The 19,579-nt window shown below is 47.6% G+C and overlaps 1 protein-coding gene across 1 annotated transcript in view; it reads right to left on the minus strand.

Annotated features, from left to right (window-relative positions):
• Positions 1 to 19,579, minus strand: part of LOC116359265 (eukaryotic translation initiation factor 3 subunit H) — a 100,668-nt gene that overhangs the window by 44,683 nt on the left and 36,406 nt on the right. The window contains exon 3 of the mRNA XM_031811861.1: positions 10,766 to 10,933. Coding sequence (XP_031667721.1) covers positions 10,766 to 10,933 — 168 coding nt within the window. The remainder of the gene's footprint in view (positions 1 to 10,765; positions 10,934 to 19,579) is intronic.

The following is a 19,579-nucleotide window of genomic DNA, read 5'->3' on the forward strand; positions in this document are numbered from 1 at the left end:
GATTGCAACTCCGCCCCCTATCTTGTCGGAAAATGTTATAGTTGGGGATGGAATTCTCCGGATTTTTGTTGGCCTTCCTAAACCAGGATTCAGACACGGCTAGAACATCCGGGATGGCACAGTGTGCTAAAGCAGTGAATAAAACAAACTTAGGGAGGAGGCTTCTAATGTTAACATGCATGAAACCAAGGCTTTTACGGTTACAGAAGTCAATAAATGAGAGCACCTGGGGAATGAGAGTGGAGCTAGGCGCTGCAGGGCCTGGATTAACCTCCACATCACCAGAGGAACAGAGGAGGAATAGGATAAGGGTACGGGCTAAAGGCTTTAAAAACTTGCCTAGTCGCTTTCGGCACAGAGAGTGAAAGGAGCAGGTTTCTGGGCGCGGAAGAATAGATTCATAATGTACAGACAAGAGTATGGTAGGATGTGAATACAGTGGAGGTAAACCTAGGCATTGAGAGAGGTGATGAGGTGATGATGAGAGGTTGTGTCTCTGGAGACATCATTTAGACCAGGTGAGGTCACTGCATGTGTGGGAGGTGGAACAAAAGGGCTAGCTAAGGCATATTGAGCAGGGCTGGAGGTTCTACAGTGAAGCAAAAGGGCCCGCTAAGGCATATTGAGCAGGGCTGGAGGCTCTACAGTGAAACAAAAGGGCTGGAGGCTCTACAGTGAAACAAAAGGGCCAGCTAAGGCATATTGAGCAGGGCTGGAGGCTCTACAGTGAAAGAAGACAATAATCACTAACCAAAACAGCAATGGACAAGGCATATTGACATTAGGGAGAGACATACTGACTAGGGCTCGAGGCTCTACAGTGAAATAAGACAATAATCACTAACCAAAACAGCAATGGACAAGGCATATTGACATTAGGGAGAGGCATGCGTAGCCGAGTGATCATGGGGTCCAGTGGGTAGCTAGGAGGGCTGGAGACATGGCGATTCAGACAGCTAGCGGGCGGGGGCTAGCAGAAGGGCCTTAGGGGGACGTTGCAACGGGACTGTCTGTTGTCGGCAGTAAAAAGGTCCAGGCCAATTGGCAAAATAGTTATTGTAGCCCAAGAAATTGGCTGATGGACCTCTTCAGTTAACAGTCCGATATGCTCTAGATAGCTAGCTGGCTGCGGCTAGCAGATGGGCCTTTAGGGGAAGTCGCGATGGAGGACATGTAGTCTACACGCCATAGAAATACAATGGAATTTACACAGCATACAACAATTCCCAGAGTACATTTCACTTCCCAGGGTGTAAATGCTCTGCCCAGGGCTGCCGGCTGGCTATTTGGCTACTGCTAGCAAGCACAGACAAACATGAAGCAGTCTACATACAGTATGTTTCTGTTACGTATTTCACATTACTTTTGGGTTGTGTAATCATATTATAATGCTAACATGTGACGCGAGCTTATCAGACGAGCTAAATGCCTTTCATGCTAGCTTCGAGGCAAGCAACATTGAAGCATGCATGAGAGCACCAGCTGTTCTGGATGACGGTGTGATAACGCTCTCTGTAGCAAGACCTTATTAAACAGGGCAACATTCACAAAGCCATAGGGGCCAGATGGATTACCAGGACGTGAACTCAAAGCATGCGCGGACCAACTGGCAAGTGTCTTCACTGACATTTTCAACCTCTCCCTGACTGAGTCTGTAATACCAACATGTTTCAAACAGACCACCATAGTCCCTGTGCCCAAGAATGCGAAGGTATAATGGAATTTATATGTTTAAAGTAATGACTAAAGTATTCCACCCTGAAACCATATAAATTGTATGAAATGTGTTAGAGTCATAATTCAATAGGCCATTGTGTTACTATTTCTCAATATGAGCTGGGTATAGTTGAGGCATTCAAGGCCAACTGAACTGGCTAGGCTTGCAGAAGATAATGAGAAACTATGTCTTAGTATTGTGGAAAAATACAGCCCACCTAAAGAGAGGTGGAGTTTCTACTGATGTGAGTTTGTGTGTGTGTGTGTGTGTGTGTGGTGTGTGATAAAAAGATAGTGTTCTCATTTTGAAGTCGGAGTACTCTCTGATATAACGTATTGATCCATTGCAGACTGGGACTTTGTCTAATTCTTCTATTAACCCGGGCCTTACAACCTCTGGGAGTTGGTCAAAGCTATAGTGATTATTATCATCAATGGGATTGAAAATTCCCGTGACACTAAATGACAAGCGCAACGTAGCAGTCGCGTCGGTAGCCGTGAAGGGCTTTGAAAAAGGCTGGTCGTGGCTCACAAACTCCAGCATGCTGGAAACTCTAGACCCACTCCAATTCGCATATCGCCCCAACAAATCTACAAGGTGACGCAAATCTCAATCGCCTCTCCACACTGGCCCCTTCCTCTCCACCTGAACAAAAGGAACACTTATGTGAGAACGCTGTTCATTGAGCTCAGCATTCAACACCAAATCAAATTTATTTATATAGCCCTTCGTACATCAGCTGATATCTCAAAGTGCTGTACAGAAACCCAGCCTAAAACCCCAAACAGCAAGCAATGCAGGTGTAGAAGCACGGTGGTACCCACAAAGCTCATCACTAAGCTAAGGATCCTGGGACTAAACACCTGTTACTTTTTGATTTTATTTCATTATTTTCACTTCCGTTTATTTGGTATATCTTTTCTTAACTCTATTTCTTAACCAACAACTGTATTTTTGGTTAAGGGCTTGTAAGTAAGCATTTCACTGTAAGGTCTACTACACCTGTTGTATTCAGCATTTCACTGTAAGGTCTACTACACCTGTTGTATTCAGTATTTCACTGTAAGGTCTACTACACCTGTTGTATTCAGCATTTCACTGTAAGGTCTACTACACCTGTTGTATTCAGCATTTCACTGTAAGGTCTACTACACCTGTTGTATTCAGCATTTCACTGTAAGGTCTACTACACCTGTTGTATTCAGCATTTCACTGTAAGGTCTACTACACCTGGTGTATTCAGCATTTCACTGTAAGGTCTACTACACCTGTTGTATTCAGCATTTCTACTGTAAGGTCTACTACACCTGTTGTATTCAGCATTTCACTGTAAGGTCTACTACACCTGTTGTATTCAGCATTTCACTGTAAGGTCTACTACACCTGTTGTATTCAGCATTTCACTGTAAGGTCTACTACACCTGTTGTATTCAGCATTTCACTGTAAGGTCTACTACACCTGTTGTATTCAGCATTTCACTGTAAGGTCTACTACACCTGTTGTATTCAGCATTTCACTGTAAGGTACCTGCTGTATTCAGTATTTCTTGGTAAGGTACCTGTTGTTTTCAGCATTTCACAGTAAGGTACCTGCTGTATTCGGCATTTCACGGTAAGGTACCAGTAGTATTCTGCATTTCACAGTAAGGTACCTGTTGTATTCAGCATTTCACTGTAAGGTCTACTACACCTGTTGTATTCAGCATTTCACAGTGAGGTCTACTACACCTGTTGTATTCAGCATTTCACGGTAAGGTACCGGTTGTATTCAGCATTTCATGGTAAGGTTTGATTTGATGAATGTCATACTGTATATCTGTTCATTGTCATTGTCACACAAAAACAATTCTAATTTAGTAGAATAAACGACAACCGTTACGATGCAAATGTCGCGTGTGAAAACAGCTAAACCTTCGTTGTTTCGGTGGGCCGGACCCTCGTCTGCTCTGTAAGCAATGTATTCCCCTGGGTTGGAGTCCAGAATCGGTTCTGTCAACTGGAGTTATGATGTTTTAGTTTGAAGAAGCTGTGGGAACTCTCTCTTCTAGCTTGCACAAGTAGCCTGGCTATAGCTCACTACTGCCCCCTAGAGAACATCCAGACAAATTACTAGGCTCCGTCCTCTCATTCCTTATATGGTACAGATGGCACCCTATATAGATGGCACCCTATACAGATGGCCACCTATACAGATGGCACCCTATTCCCTATATAGATGGCACCCTATTCCCTATATAGATGGCACCCTATTCCCTATATAGATGGCACCCTATTCCCTATGCAGATGGCACCCTATATAGATGGTACCTTATACCCACACTACTTTTGACCAGACAGCCCTATATAGGGAATAGGGTGCCATTTTGAATTAATCCTAGTTTTCACTTCATTATTGATTAACAGTGGTCCCTCATTAAACATGCAGAAGACGGAGTGAGTTATGAACTGCTGGTCTTCCTGACACACAGTCAGGGAACAGACTCTCCTGTCACATTCACGTGTTCAACTGAGGAGCATGTCCCCACAGAGCGCTTGGTAACAACAAGAGTAGTGCACTACTATATAGGGAATAAGGTAACCATTTGGGACAGAGGTCACCCTGAAGATGTCTGAGGACAGGGGACTAATGGAGGAAGACCTGTCAGAGCAATATCGTGAGGATGCAACCAACCAAATCAATCACATGGATTTATTAAGCCCTTCTTACATCAGCTGATATCTCAAAGTGCTGTACAGAAACCCAGCCTAAAACCCCCAAACAGCAAGCAATGCAGGTGTAGAAGCACGTTGGCTAGGAAGAAACCAGGCTATGAGGGGTGGCCAGTCCTCTTCTGGCTGTGCCGGGTGGAGATTATAAACCTAGAGAGGAACCAGGCTATGAGGGGTGGCCAGTCCTCTTCTGGCTGTGCCGGGTGGAGATTATAAACCTAGAGAGGAACCAGGCTATGAGGGGTGGAGATTATAAACCTAGAGAGGAACCAGGCTATGGGGGGTGGAGATTATAAACCTAGAGAGGAACCAGGCTATGGGGGTTGGAGATTATAAACCTAGAGAGGAACCAGGCTATGAGGGGTGGGCCAGTCCTCTACTGGCTGTGCCAGGTGGAGATTATAACAGAACCAAGATGTTCAAGTCTTTCTCATATTCACACCATCATGAAGACTTCCTGAAACACAGCTACTAACAGAGGCAGCAGAGGACATGGCCTGGGTCATGTGACCAATCATCAAACCTCCTTCATGTCCAGCGCCTTCAGGAAGTATTATATAGTATAGTATATATCACATCCGTTTCTGACTTTTTACACATTTTGTTATGGTACCGCTGGATTTTAAAATAGATAAAAATGTAGATTTTGTTGTTGTTGTTGTCATTGGCCTTCCAACAATAAACCATATTATGGAAAGAACAGCTTAAATAAGCAAAGAGAAACGACAGTCCATCATTACTTTCAGACATGAAGATCAGTCAATACGGAGAATGTCAACAACTTTGAAAGTTTCTTCAAGTGCAGTCGCATAAACCACCAAGCACTATGATGAAACTGTCTCTCATGAGGACCGCCCAGGGTTACCTCTGCTGCAGAGGATAAGTTCATTCGATGTTACCTGCACCTCAGAATGCAGCCCAAATAAATGCTTCACAGAGTTCCAGTAACAGACACATCTCAACATCAACTGTTCAGAGGAGACTGTGTGAAATCAGGCCTTCATGGTCGATTTGCTGCAACAACAAAAAAACAACTATTTTTGGGCTTCCGAGTGGCACGGTGGTCTAAAGCACTGCATCTCAGTGGTTTGATCTTGGGCTTTGTCACAACAGGCCGTGATCGAGAATCCCATGGGGCTGCCCACAATTGGCCCAGCGCTGTCCGGGTTAGGCCGGCATTGTAAAATTAGAATTTGTTCTTAACAAACTTGCCTAGCTTAATTTTATTTTTATTTTTAAAGGACACCGATAAGAAGAGACTTGATTGGGCCAAGAAACGCGAACAATGGACATTCAACCAGTGGAAATCTGTCCTTTGGTCTGATGAGTCCAAATTTAAGATTTTTGGTTCCAACCGCCGTGTCTTTGTGAGACACAGAGTAGGTGAACGGATGATCTCCTCAGGTGTGGTTCCCACCGTGAAGCATGGAGGAGGAGGTGTGGTGGTGCTTTGCTGGTGAAACAGTCTGTGATTTATTTAGAATTCAAGGCATACTTCACCAGCATGGCTACCACAGCGTTCTGCACTGATACACCATCCCATCTGGTTTGCACTTAGTGGGACTATCATTTGTTTTTCAACAGGACAATGACCCAACACATCTCCAGGCTGTGTAAGGGCTATTTGACCAAGAAGGAGAATGATGTAGTGCTGCATCAGATGACCTGCCCTCCACAATCACCTGACCTCAACCCAACTGAGAAGGTTTGGGATGAGTTGGACCACAGAGTGAAGGAAAAGCAGCCAAAAAGTGCTCAGCATATGTAGGAACTCCTTCAAGACTGTTGGAAAATAATTCCAGGTGAAGCTGGTTGAGAGAATGTCAAGCGTGGGCAAAGCTACTTTGAAGAATCTCAAATCTAAAATATATTTTGATTTAGCACTTTTTTTCTGTTTACTACATGATTCCATGCTATTTCATTATTTTGATGTCTTCACTATTATTCTACAATGTAGAAAACAGTACCGAATAAAGAAGAACCCTTGAATGAGGAGGTGTCTCTCCAAACATTTCGACTGCTACTGTATCTTTTTAAAAACTTTCTTCGGGCCTTGCGGTCCGCATTGACCCGGTTCTGGGTCTGGCTCCGGTCCGCCAGTAGAGTATGTTGGGACTGGGGGGGGCGGGGGGGGGGGGGGGGGTTTAGGGTAAATGAAGCTAAAGCACAGGCAACACCCCTAGAGGAGAACCTGTCTCAGTCAGCTTTCTAACAGACACTGGTGAGATGAATTCACCTTCCAATAACCTAAAACACAGGCAACACCCTAGAGGAGAACCTGGCTCAGTCTGCTTTCTAACAGACACTTGGTAGAGATGAATTCACCTTCCTAAAACACAGGCAACACCCTAGAGGAGAACCTGGCTCAGTCTGCTTTCCAACAGACAACTGGTGAGATGAATTCACCTTCCTAAAACACAGGCAACACCCTAGAGGAGAACCTGGCTCAGTCTGCTTTCTAACAGACACTGGTGAGATGAATTCACCTTCCTAAAACACAGGCAACACCCTAGAGGAGAACCTGGCTCAGTCTGCTTTCTAACAGACACTGGTGAGATGAATTCACCTTCCTAAAACACAGGCAACACCCTAGAGGAGAACCTGGCTCAGTCTGCTTTCTAACAGACACTGGTGAGATGAATTCACCTTCCTAAAACACAGGCAACACCCTAGAGGAGAACCTGGCTCAGTCTGCTTTCTAACAGACACTTGGTAGAGATGAATTCACCTTCCTAAAACACAGGCAACACCCTAGAGGAGAACCTGGCTCAGTCTGCTTTCCAACAGACAACTGGTGAGATGAATTCACCTTCCTAAAACACAGGCAACACCCTAGAGGAGAACCTGGCTCAGTCTGCTTTCTAACAGACACTGGTGAGATGAATTCACCTTCCAATAACCTAAAACACAGGCAACACCCTAGAGGAGAACCTGGCTCAGTCTGCTTTCTAACAGACACTGGTGAGATGAATTCACCTTCCAATAACCTAAAACACAGGCAACACCCTAGAGGAGAACCTGGCTCAGTCTGCTTTCTAACAGACACTGGTGAGATGAATTCACCTTCCAATAACCTAAAACACAGGCAACACCCTAGAGGAGAACCTGGCTCAGTCTGCTTTCTAACAGACACTTGGTAGAGATGAATTCACCTTCCTAAAACACAGGCAACACCCTAGAGGAGAACCTGGCTCAGTCTGCTTTCTAACAGACACTGGTGAGATGAATTCACCTTCCTAAAACACAGGCAACACCCTAGAGGAGAACCTGTCTCAGTCAGCTTTCTAACAGACACTGGTGAGATGAATTCACCTTCCAATAACCTAAAACACAGGCAACACCCTAGAGGAGACCCTGTCTCAGTCTGCTTTCCAACAGACAACTGGTGAGATGAATTCACCTTCCTAAAACACAGGCAACACCCTAGAGGAGAACCTGTCTCAGTCTGCTTTCTAACAGACACCTGGTGAGATGCATTCACCTTCCTAAAACACAGGCAACATCCTAGAGGAGAACCTGGCTCAGTCTGCTTTCCAACAGACACCTGGTGAGATGCATTCACCTTCCTAAAACACAGGCAACATCCTAGAGGAGAACCTGTCTCAGTCTGCTTTCTAACAGACACCTGGTGAGATGCATTCACCTTCCAATAACCTAAAACACAGGCAACACCCTAGAGGAGACCCTGTCTCAGTCTGCTTTCTAACAGACACCTGGTGAGATGCATTCACCTTCCAATAACCTAAAACACAGGCAACACCCTAGAGGAGAACCTGGCTCAGTCTGCTTTCTAACAGACACCTGGTGAGATGAATTCACCTTCCAATAACCTAAAACACAGGCAACACCCTAGAGGAGAACCTGTCTCAGTCTGCTTTCTAACAGACACTTGGTAGAGATGAATTCACCTTCCTAAAACACAGGCAACACCCTAGAGGAGACCCTGTCTCAGTCTGCTTTCTAACAGACACCTGGTGAGATGCATTCACCTTCCAATAACCTAAAACACAGGCAACACCCTAGAGGAGAACCTGTCTCAGTCTGCTTTCTAACAGACACCTGGTGAGATGCATTCACCTTCCTAAAACACAGGCAACACCCTAGAGGAGAACCTGGCTCAGTCTGCTTTCTAACAGACACTTGGTAGAGATGAATTCACCTTCCTAAAACACAGGCAACACCCTAGAGGAGAACCTGGCTCAGTCTGCTTTCTAACAGACACCTGGTGAGATGAATTCACCTTCCAATAACCTAAAACACAGGCAACACCCTAGAGGAGAACCTGGCTCAGTCTGCTTTCTAACAGACACTTGGTAGAGATGAATTCACCTTCCTAAAACACAGGCAACACCCTAGAGGAGAACCTGTCTCAGTCTGCTTTCCAACAGACACCTGGTGAGATGAATTCACCTTCCAATAACCTAAAACACAGGCAACACCCTAGAGGAGACCCTGTCTCAGTCTGCTTTCTAACAGACACCTGGTGAGATGAATTCACCTTCCTAAAACACAGGCAACACCCTAGAGGAGAACCTGGCTCAGTCTGCTTTCTAACAGACACTGGTGAGATGAATTCACCTTCCAATAACCTAAAACACAGGCAACACCCTAGAGGAGAACCTGGCTCAGTCTGCTTTCTAACAGACACCTGGTGAGATGAATTCACCTTCCTAAAACACAGGCAACACCCTAGAGGAGAACCTGTCTCAGTCTGCTTTCTAACAGACACCTGGTGAGATGAATTCACCTTCCTAAAACACAGGCAACACCCTAGAGGAGACCCTGTCTCAGTCTGCTTTCTAACAGACACCTGGTGAGATGAATTCACCTTCCAATAACCTAAAACACAGAGCCAAATATACACAGGAGTTGGGAGATGAACAGATAGCATCACATCTGTAAAACACACTGTGGCCAAACTGCATGTGACCTTCACTGGGTAAGAAAAGAGAGAGATAAGTGGAATCTGCTCCTGTGTGTTCTGAAAATCAGACCAGATCTTGGCTATAGAGACAGTGTGTTCTGAAAATCAGACTAGATCTTGGCTATAGAGATAGTGTGTTCTGAAAATCAGACTAGATCTTGGCTATAGAGACAGTGTGTTCTGAAAATCAGACTAGATCTTGGCTATAGAGACAGTGTGTTCTGAAAATCAGACTAGATCTTGGCTATAGAGACAGTGTGTTCTGAAAATCAGACTAGATCTTGGCTATAGAGACAGTGTGTTCTGAAAATCAGACTAGATCTTGGCTAGAGAGACAGTGGAAATCATGTAATGTATTGTTGTACAATACACTGGAGTGATCTATCTCCTAAATCTGACAGAAATATTTTATGAGGATCATTGACACAAAAAAACACACAAAAAATACAATTAAATAGATTTTAAATCTCACTTTGTAACAGCAGAATGTGGAAAAGGTCAAAAGGGGGTGTGAAAACCTTCAGAAGGCACTTTCAGGTGACATTACACTTTTATTTTACCTTTATTTAACCAGACAAGTCAGTTAAGAACAAATTCTTATTTTCAATGACGGCCTAGGAACAGTGGGTTAACTGCCTGTTCAGGGGCAGAGCGACAGATTTGTACCTTGTCAGCTCGGGGGTTTGAACTTGCCACCTTCCGGTTACTAGTCCAACGCTCTAACCACTAGGCTACCCTGCCCCCTCTACACTCTAACCACTAGGCTACCCTGCCCCCTCTACACTCTAACCACTAGGCTACCCTGCCGCCCCAGGGCTGAGAAAACACTGTCAAAAAACAGTTCAGTCTAAAAGTTGGGTTTTTTGTACCAATGAAAGCCTGAGCATATTACTAAACCCTGATCCTATTTAAAGAGGACATCATCTAGACACGTCACTCTCTGTTCTCATCGTTAAAACATCCACACACATTTATTACAACCAAACAACATGAATGTTCTGTTCTCTATCTACAGCGGTTGTGTCCAGCTCCTGTCAGCGCCGGGTTAGATCTGTCATCCCTGTTGTCACCCAACATAGAAAATCAACTACCTTCATGTGCAAAAGGTGTTTTATCTTCTCACTACTAGCCTCAGACTACCACCTAGCAGCACCTTAACAGCAGAGACAGTAGCATGACTACCACCTAGCAGCACCTTAACAGCAGAGACAGTAGCATAACTACCACCTAGCAGCACCTTAACAGCAGAGACAGTAGCATGACTACCACCTAGCAGCACCTTAACAGCAGAGACAGTAGCATAACTACCACCTAGCAGCACCTTAACAGCAGAGACAGTAGCATCACTACCACCTAGCAGCACCTTAACAGCAGAGACAGTAGCATCACTACCGACTAGCAGACAGATGACTTACCGTAGATGAGAACGACAGACTCCTCGATGGCGTGCTGGTAACTGAACTGAGAGTCCAGCAGGGCCCGGCTGACAAATGATCCATAATAGGTTGACTGGTACCAGCCCACATGAAGATGGTCAATGTTGACATGACGAAGAGACCGCATCATCTCCATCTGATACTGGACTAGAGGGTGGAGAGGGGGAGGAGAGAGGGTGGAGAGGGGGAGGAGAGAGGGTGGAGAGGGGGAGGAGAGAGGGTGGAGAGGGGGAGGAGAGAGGGTGGAGAGAGGGTGGAGAGAGGGTGGAGAGGGGGAGGAGAGAGGGTGGAGAGGGGGAGGAGAGAGGGTGGAGAGGGGGAGGAGAGAGGAGAGAGGGGGAGGAGAGAGGAGAGAGGGGGGAGGAGAGAGGAGAGAGGGGGAGGAGAGAGGGGGAGGAGAGAGGGGGAGGAGAGAGGAGAGAGGGGGAGGAGAGAGGAGAGAGGGGGAGGAGAGAAGGAGAGGAGAGAGGAGAGAGGGGGAGGAGAGAGGGGGAGGAGAGAGGGGGAGGAGAGGGGGGGAGGAGAGAGGGGGAGGAGAGAGGGGGAGGAGAGAGGGGGAGGAGAGAGGGGGAGGAGAGAGGGGGAGGAGAGAGGGGGAGGAGAGAGGAGAGAGGGGGAGGAGAGAGGAGAGAGGGGGAGGAGAGAAGGAGAGGTAGAGAGAGAGGGAAGGAAGGAAGGAAGGAAGGAGGAGAGAGGACAGGCAGAGGGAGGAGGAGACATTTTTACTTTTTCCATTCATCAGGTAGGTTATAAATACATGACAGCAGACTGAATCAACCATCTCCCTCTCTGCTGGGGAATCAGCCATATTCCTCCCCTGGCCTCCCACTGACAGACAGGAGTAGAGGAAGACCGGAGACAGACAGCACCGGGAGGTTAACGAGGACAGACAGCACATTTACACACCACTCCGAGGGTGACTGTTTGTGTGTGTACCATCCCAGTCAATCACAGGACGCAGTCAGAGTCAGACACACACCAGTCTGGCTATTAAGTAACAGAGAGAGATGGAGAGAAATTGATTCAGCCGTGTCTCATTGGCCAGCTGTGGCCTCCAACCCCCCTACTTATCCCCAAACCCTCATTCTGGACCCCCAACCAGTCCCCCCCTCCTCAGAACATCCCCCAACCAGTCGCCCCCCCCCCCCCCCCCACACTCAAAACATCTATCCCCAACCCCCCCCCCCCCCCCTCAGAACATCCATCCCCCAACCAGTCCCCCCCTCAGAACATCCATCCCTCAACCAGTCCCCCCCCCCCCCCCCCCCTTCAGAACATCCATCCCTCAACCTTCTGAGAGAACGTGAGCAACACAGAGACATATCAACACTCCTCCCTTGGACGATAAGACCTTTGAGAGAACGTGAGCCACACAGAGACATATCAACACTCCTCCCTTGGACGATAAGACCTTTGAGAGAACGTGAGCAACACAGAGACATATCAACACTCCTTGACTGTAAAGAATGTAGGAGCTGGTTTCAGTAACTGGCTGCTCTGGCCTTAGCAACAGTTAAACTGATGGGACGAGGACTGGGGATACAGTAACTGTCTGCTAGGGCCTTAGCAACAGTTAAACTGATGGGAGGAGGACTGGCTGCTCTGGCCTTAGCAACAGTTAAACTGATGGGACGAGGACTGGGATTCAGTGACTGTCTGTTAGGGCCTTAGCAACAGTTAAACCGATGGGAGGAGGACTGTCTGCTCTGGCCTTAGCAACAGTTAAACTGATGGGAGGAGGACTGTCTGCTCTGGCCTTAGTAACATTTAAACTGACGGGAGGAGGACTGGGGATTCAGTGACTGTCTGCTCTGGCCTTAGCAACAGTTAAACTGATGGGACGAGGACTGGGATTCAGTGACTGGCTGCTCTGGGGTTTCAGTGATGGCTGCTCTGGCCTTAGCAACAGTTAAACTGACGGGAGGAGGACTGGCTGCTCTGGCCTTAGCAACAGTTAAACTGATGGGAGGAGGACTGGGGATACAGTAACTGGCTGCTCTGGCCTTAGCAACAGTTAAACTGATGGGAGTAGGACTGGGGATTCAGTGACTGTCTGCTCTGGCCTTAGCAACAGTTAAACTGATGGGAGGAGGACTGGGGATTCAGTGACTGGCTGCTCTGGCCTTAGCAACAGTTAAACTGATGGGACGAGGACTGGGATTCAGTGACTGGCTGCTCTGGGGTTTCAGTGATGGCTGCTCTGGCCTTAGCAACAGTTAAACTGACGGGAGGAGGACTGGCTGCTCTGGCCTTAGCAACAGTTAAACTGATGGGAGTAGGACTGGGGATTCAGTGACTGTCTGCTCTGGCCTTAGCAACAGTTAAACTGATGGGAGGAGGACTGTCTGCTCTGGCCTTAGCAACAGTTAAACTGATGGGAGGAGGACTGGGGGAAAATAAATAGATGGAGGAGAGAGACAAGAAGAGGGAGGAGGGAGACAAGAGAGGGGAGGAGGAGGAGGAGGAGAGAAGAGAGGGAAAGAGGAGATGGAAGATGAGCAGGAGAGAAGAGAGGGAAGGAGGAGGAGGAAGATGAGCAGGAGACAAGAGAGGGAAGGGGGAGGAGGAAGATGAGCAGGAGACAAGAGAGGGGAGGAGGCGCAGGAGAGAAGAGAGGGAAGGAGGAGGAGGAAGATGAGCAGGGGACAGAGTAAAAGAAGTGAGCTAGACGTATGTTGAGAACCCATGACTACAGGCTGGCTTAAAGCAGACAATGGGACAGATGATAGAACACATTGAGAAGAGGTGCTGGCCTTGGCGCCCACCCCACGCTAGCCTCCGTCACGCAGAACCAGGCCATTGTTGAGGCAGACAAAGCAGCCAGCCAGACTGAGTTCAACAAGTACAGCAGTGCAACTAGGGACCCAAAGCCTGAGACAGAACCCGGTTAAATACCAGGGAGGACCTCTCAGCCCTACAGACAGAACCCGGTTAAATACCAGGGAGGACCTCTCAGCCCTACAGACAGAACCCGGTTAAATACCAGGGAGGACCTCTCAGCCCTACAGACAGAACCCGGTTAAATACCAGGGAGGACCTCTCAGCCCTACAGACAGAACCCGGTTAAATACCAGGGAGGACCTCTCAGCCCTACAGACAGAACCCGGTTAAATACCAGGGAGGACCTCTCAGCCCTACAGACAGAACCCGGTTAAATACCAGGGAGGACCTCTCAGCCCTACAGACAGAACCCGGTTAAATACCAGGGAGGACCTCTCAGCCCTACAGACAGAACCCGGTTAAATACCAGGGAGGACCTCTCAGCCCTACAGACAGAACCCGGTTAAATACCAGGGAGGACCTCTCAGCCCTACAGACAGAACCCGGTTAAATACCAGGGAGGACCTCTCAGCCCTACAGACAGAACCCGGTTAAATACCAGGGAGGACCTCTCAGCCCTACAGACAGAACCCGGTTAAATACCAGGGAGGACCTCTCAGCCCTACAGACAGAACCTGGTTAAATACCAGGGAGGACCTCTCAGCCCTACAGACAGAACCCGGTTAAATACCAGGGAGGACCTCTCAGCCCTACAGACAGAACCCGGTTAAATACCAGGGAGGACCTCTCAGCCCTACAGACAGAACCCGGTTAAATACCAGGGAGGACCTCTCAGCCCTACAGACAGAACCCGGTTAAATACCAGGGAGGACCTCTCAGCCTTACAGACAGAACCCGGTTAAATACCGGGGAGGACCTCTCAGCCCTACAGACAGAACCCGGTTAAATACCGGGGAGGACCTCTCAGCCCTACAGACAGAACCCGGTTAAATACCGGGGAGGACCTCTCAGCCCTACAGACAGAACCCGGTTAAATACCGGGGAGGACCTCTCAGCCCTACAGACAGAACCCGGTTAAATACCAGGGAGGACCTCTCAGCCCTACAGACAGAACCCGGTTAAATACCAGGGAGGACCTCTCAGCCCTACAGACAGAACCCGGTTAAATACCAGGGAGGACCTCTCAGCCCTACAGACAGAACCCGGTTAAATACCAGGGAGGACCTCTCAGCCCTACAGACAGAACCCGGTTAAATACCAGGGAGGACCTCTCAGCCCTACAGACAGAACCCGGTTAAATACCAGGGAGGACCTCTCAGCCCTACAGACAGAACCCGGTTAAATACCAGGGAGGACCTCTCAGCCTTACAGACAGAACCCGGTTAAATACCAGGGAGGACCTCTCAGCCCTACAGACAGAACCCGGTTAAATACCAGGGAGGACCTCTCAGCCCTACAGACAGAACCCGGTTAAATACCAGGGAGGACCTCTCAGCCCTACAGACAGAACCCGGTTAAATACCAGGGAGGACCTCTCAGCCCTACAGACAGAACCCGGTTAAATACCAGGGAGGACCTCTCAGCCCTACAGACAGAACCTGGTTAAATACCAGGGAGGACCTCTCAGCCCTACAGACAGAACCTGGTTAAATACCAGGGAGGACCTCTCAGCCCTACAGACAGAACCTGGTTAAATACCAGGGAGGACCTCTCAGCCCTACAGACAGAACCTGGTTAAATACCAGGGAGGACCTCTCAGCCCTACAGACAGAACCCGGTTAAATACCAGGGAGGACCTCTCAGCCCTACAGACAGAACCCGGTTAAATACCAGGGAGGACCTCTCAGCCCTACAGACAGAACCCGGTTAAATACCAGGGAGGACCTCTCAGCCCTACAGACAGAACCCGGTTAAATACCAGGGAGGACCTCTCAGCCCTACAGACAGAACCCGGTTAAATACCAGGGAGGACCTCTCAGCCCTACAGACAGAACCTGGTTAAATACCAGGGAGGACCTCTCAGCCCTACAGACAGAACCTGGTTAAATACCAGGGAGGACCTCTCAGCCCTGCTGTGTACACTAACATCAGGCTGTGTACACTAACACCAGGCTGTGTACGCTAACACCAGGCTGTGTACGCTAACACCAGGCTGTGTACGCTAACACCAGGCTGTGTACGCTAACACCAGGCTGTGTACGCTAACACCAGGCTGTGTACACTAACATCAGGCTGTGTACGCTAACATCAGGCTGTGTACGCTAACATCAGGCTGCGTACACTAACACCAGGCTGCGTACGCTAACATCAGGCTGCGTACGCTAACATCAGGCTGTGTAGACTAACATCTAACTAACATCAGGCTGTGTAGACTAACATCTAACTAACATCAGGCTGTGTACACTAACATCAGGCTGTTTACACTAACATCAGGCTGCGTACGCTAACATCAGGCTGTGTACGCTAACATCTAACTAACATCAGGCTGTGTAGACTAACATCTAACTAACATCAGGCTGTGTACACTAACACCAGGCTGTGTACACTAACACCAGGCTGTGTACACTAACACCAGGCTGTGTACACTAACATCTAACTAACATCAGGCTGTGTACACTAACATCAGGCTGTGTACGCTAACATCAGGCTGTGTACGCTAACATCAGGCTGTGTACGCTAACATCAGGCTGTGTACACTAACATCTAACTAACATCAGGCTGTGTACACTAACATCAGGCTGCGTACACTAACATCAGGCTGCGTACACTAACATCAGGCTGCGTACACTAACATCAGGCTGCGTACACTAACATCAGGCTGCGTACACTAACATCAGGCTGCGTACACTAACACCAGGCTGTGTACACTAACATCAGGCTGTGTACACTAACATCAGGCTGTGTACACTAACATCAGGCTGTGTACACTAACATCAGGCTGTGTACACTAGTGGAACACAGTCTACAGTCTTTATAAACATTGTTCATCAGGCAGACTCGTACTACTGGACTCAAACACTCGTTCAGAACAAATAAACATGTTTATAAACTAACTGTCGCTCTCCTCTCCTCACTGCATCTTAATGTAGATTTCTCTCACGTTTGGTTAGTAGGTCACAACGGCTGGTGTTTCTGATAAACACACGAGAACGAAACTGGAAGACAATCGGGGAGAGAAAAATCCAAGTATGAAGTGAGTCACATCAACGAGGCACGTTCCAAATCGTCCCCTATATTCCGTCCACAGGGCTAGTGTTAACAGTAGTGTACGAGACACGTTCCAAATCATCCACTATTCCGTCCACAGGGCTAGTGTTAACAGTAGTGTACTATATAGGGGAATAGGGTGCAGGTCAAGGACCGTCACTCTAGCTGAAGCTCAGAGTCCGGTCTGTTTCCGGCTTGAAATGATCCTCGTACTGCACATCTCTGAACCATAATACTACACACACACACACACACACACACACACACACACACACACACACACACACACACACACACACACCAGCCTCCAATCCAACCAGAGAGATAATACTGTGGTCTAGAAGCTTCCTTATCCCAGAGAAAAGCCAATTCTATTATATAAATCACGGAGACAATGTGACCCAGCCACATTCACCTCTCCTCTCCTAGCACACGTCCCCAAAACACCCCATTCCCTATATAGTGCACTACTTAGACCTGGACCCTATTCCCTATATAGTACACTACTTTAGACCAGGACCCTATTCCCTATATAGTGCACTACTTTAGGCCAGGACCCTATTCCCTATATAGTGCACTACTTTAGACCAGGGCCCTATTCCCTATATAGTCCACTACTATAGACCAGGGCCCTATTCCCTATATAGTCCACAACTATAGACCAGAGCACTATTCCCTATATAGTGCACTACTTTAGACCAGGGCCCTATTCCATATATAGTCCACTACTATAGACTAGGGCCCTATTCCCTATATAGTGCACAACTATAGACCAGGGCCCTATTCCCTATATAGTGCACAACTATAGACCAGAGCACTATTCCCTATATAGTGCACTACTTTAGACCAGAGCACTATTCCCTATATAGAGCACTACTTTAGACCAGGACCCTATTCCCTATATAGTGCACAACTATAGACCAGAGCCCTATTCCCTATATAGCGCACTAGTTTTAAACAAAAGTACTACCCCCTATAAAAAAGAGGGGGGAGGGGGGGGGGGGTAGTCTGCTATTTGTGGCGCACATGAACGATTCTTCAGTCATTTCTTTAGACCAGTTGGTTCTGCTATCAATCAGTCAGTCGGGGGAGATGGGGAATGAGTTTGCTGTTGATATCCCATTTGCTTTGGTGATTGTGTTGTGTGTCTGTCTGCAAGGGCCCAAAAGCAAGGGCCTCCTACAACCCCCCACCCTTCTATGTCCCTACGGTTCCTAACCTGCATATGAATGAGACACCTTGATGATGTGATCTAGGGGGGATATTTCAAAACACAATTAATTGTTAAGACTGTCGGTCTGTTCAGATCCTCGTCGTACCGTACGTATGGAGCAGGTGAATGGTCTGTTCAGATCCTCGTCGTACCGTACGTATGGAGCAGGTGAATGGTCTGTTCAGATCCTCGTCGTACCGTACGTATGGAGGAGGTGAATGGTCTGTTCAGATCCTCGTCGTACCGTACGTATGGAGCAGGTGAATGGTCTGTTCAGATCCTCATCACCCCCCCCCACGGAGAGAGATGAGGTTTAAGTGGGAGTGATGATGGAAGTGTCTTCAATAACATTCCATGGGAGAGCAGAGAGGACTATGGGTAATGGCTCCTTTAAAAGCCTGTGCTCTATAATGAAGCCTGGGAGGAGGTAGTTACACGCTATGTGACTCTCATTCAAGTGAAAAGATTCAAAGGGAACGGTAGTTTCGACAGACGACTTACCTGAGTCTAAAGACGAGCAGAGAGAACGAGAGAAATATTTACATCATTACACATTTCCTTATAAAATGGTCCAAACTTCTAGATGCTCATCTCTCTCCATAGACTATTGACAACAAGCACAGCTACATTCTCAAACCAGATCTAATTGTATTTGTCGCATGCGACAGGTGTTACAGTGAAATGTTTACTTACAAGCCCTTATTATCCAACAATGCAGTTCAAGAAACAGAGTTAAAAAAAATATTTAACAAATAAAAAAATATTAAAAAGTTTAGTTTATCTACTCTAAATCAAAAACGAACACTATATGTACATAACAATAATGAGGCTATAAACAGGGGGTACCGGTACAGAGTCAATGTGGAGGCTATATACAGGGGGTACCGGTACAGAGTCAATGTGGAGGCTATATACAGGGGGTACCGGTACAGAGTCAATGTGGAGGCTATATACAGGGGGAACCGGTACAGAGTCAATGTGGAGGCTATATACAGGGGGAACCGGTACAGAGTCAATGTGGAGGCTATATACAGGGGGTACCGGTACAGAGTCAATGTGGAGGCTATATACAGGGGGTACCGGTACAGAGTCAATGTGGAGGCTATATACAGGGGGTACCGGTACAGAGTCAATGTGGAGGCTATATACAGGGGGAACCGGTACAGAGTCAATGTGGAGGCTATATACAGGGGGAACCGGTACAGAGTCAATGTGGAGGCTATATACAGGGGGTACCGGTACAGAGTCAATGTGGAGGCTATATACAGGGGGTACCGGTACAGAGTCAATGTGGAGGCTATATACAGGGTATTACGGTACAGAGTCAATGTGGAGGCTATATACAGGGGGTACCGGTACAGAGTCAATGTGGAGGCTATATACAGGGTGTTACGGTACAGAGTCAATGTGGAGGCTATATACAGGGGGCACCGGTACCGAGTCAATGTGGAGGCTATATACAGGGGGTACCGGTACCGAGTCAATGTGGAGGCTATATACAGGGGGTACCGGTACCGAGTCAATGTGGAGGCTATATACAGGGGGTACCGGTACATAGTCAATGTGGAGGCTATATACAGGGGGGTACCGGT

This window comes from Oncorhynchus kisutch, unplaced genomic scaffold, assembly GCF_002021735.2.
Source record: "Oncorhynchus kisutch isolate 150728-3 unplaced genomic scaffold, Okis_V2 Okis02a-Okis13b_hom, whole genome shotgun sequence".
NCBI lineage: Eukaryota > Metazoa > Chordata > Actinopteri > Salmoniformes > Salmonidae > Oncorhynchus > Oncorhynchus kisutch.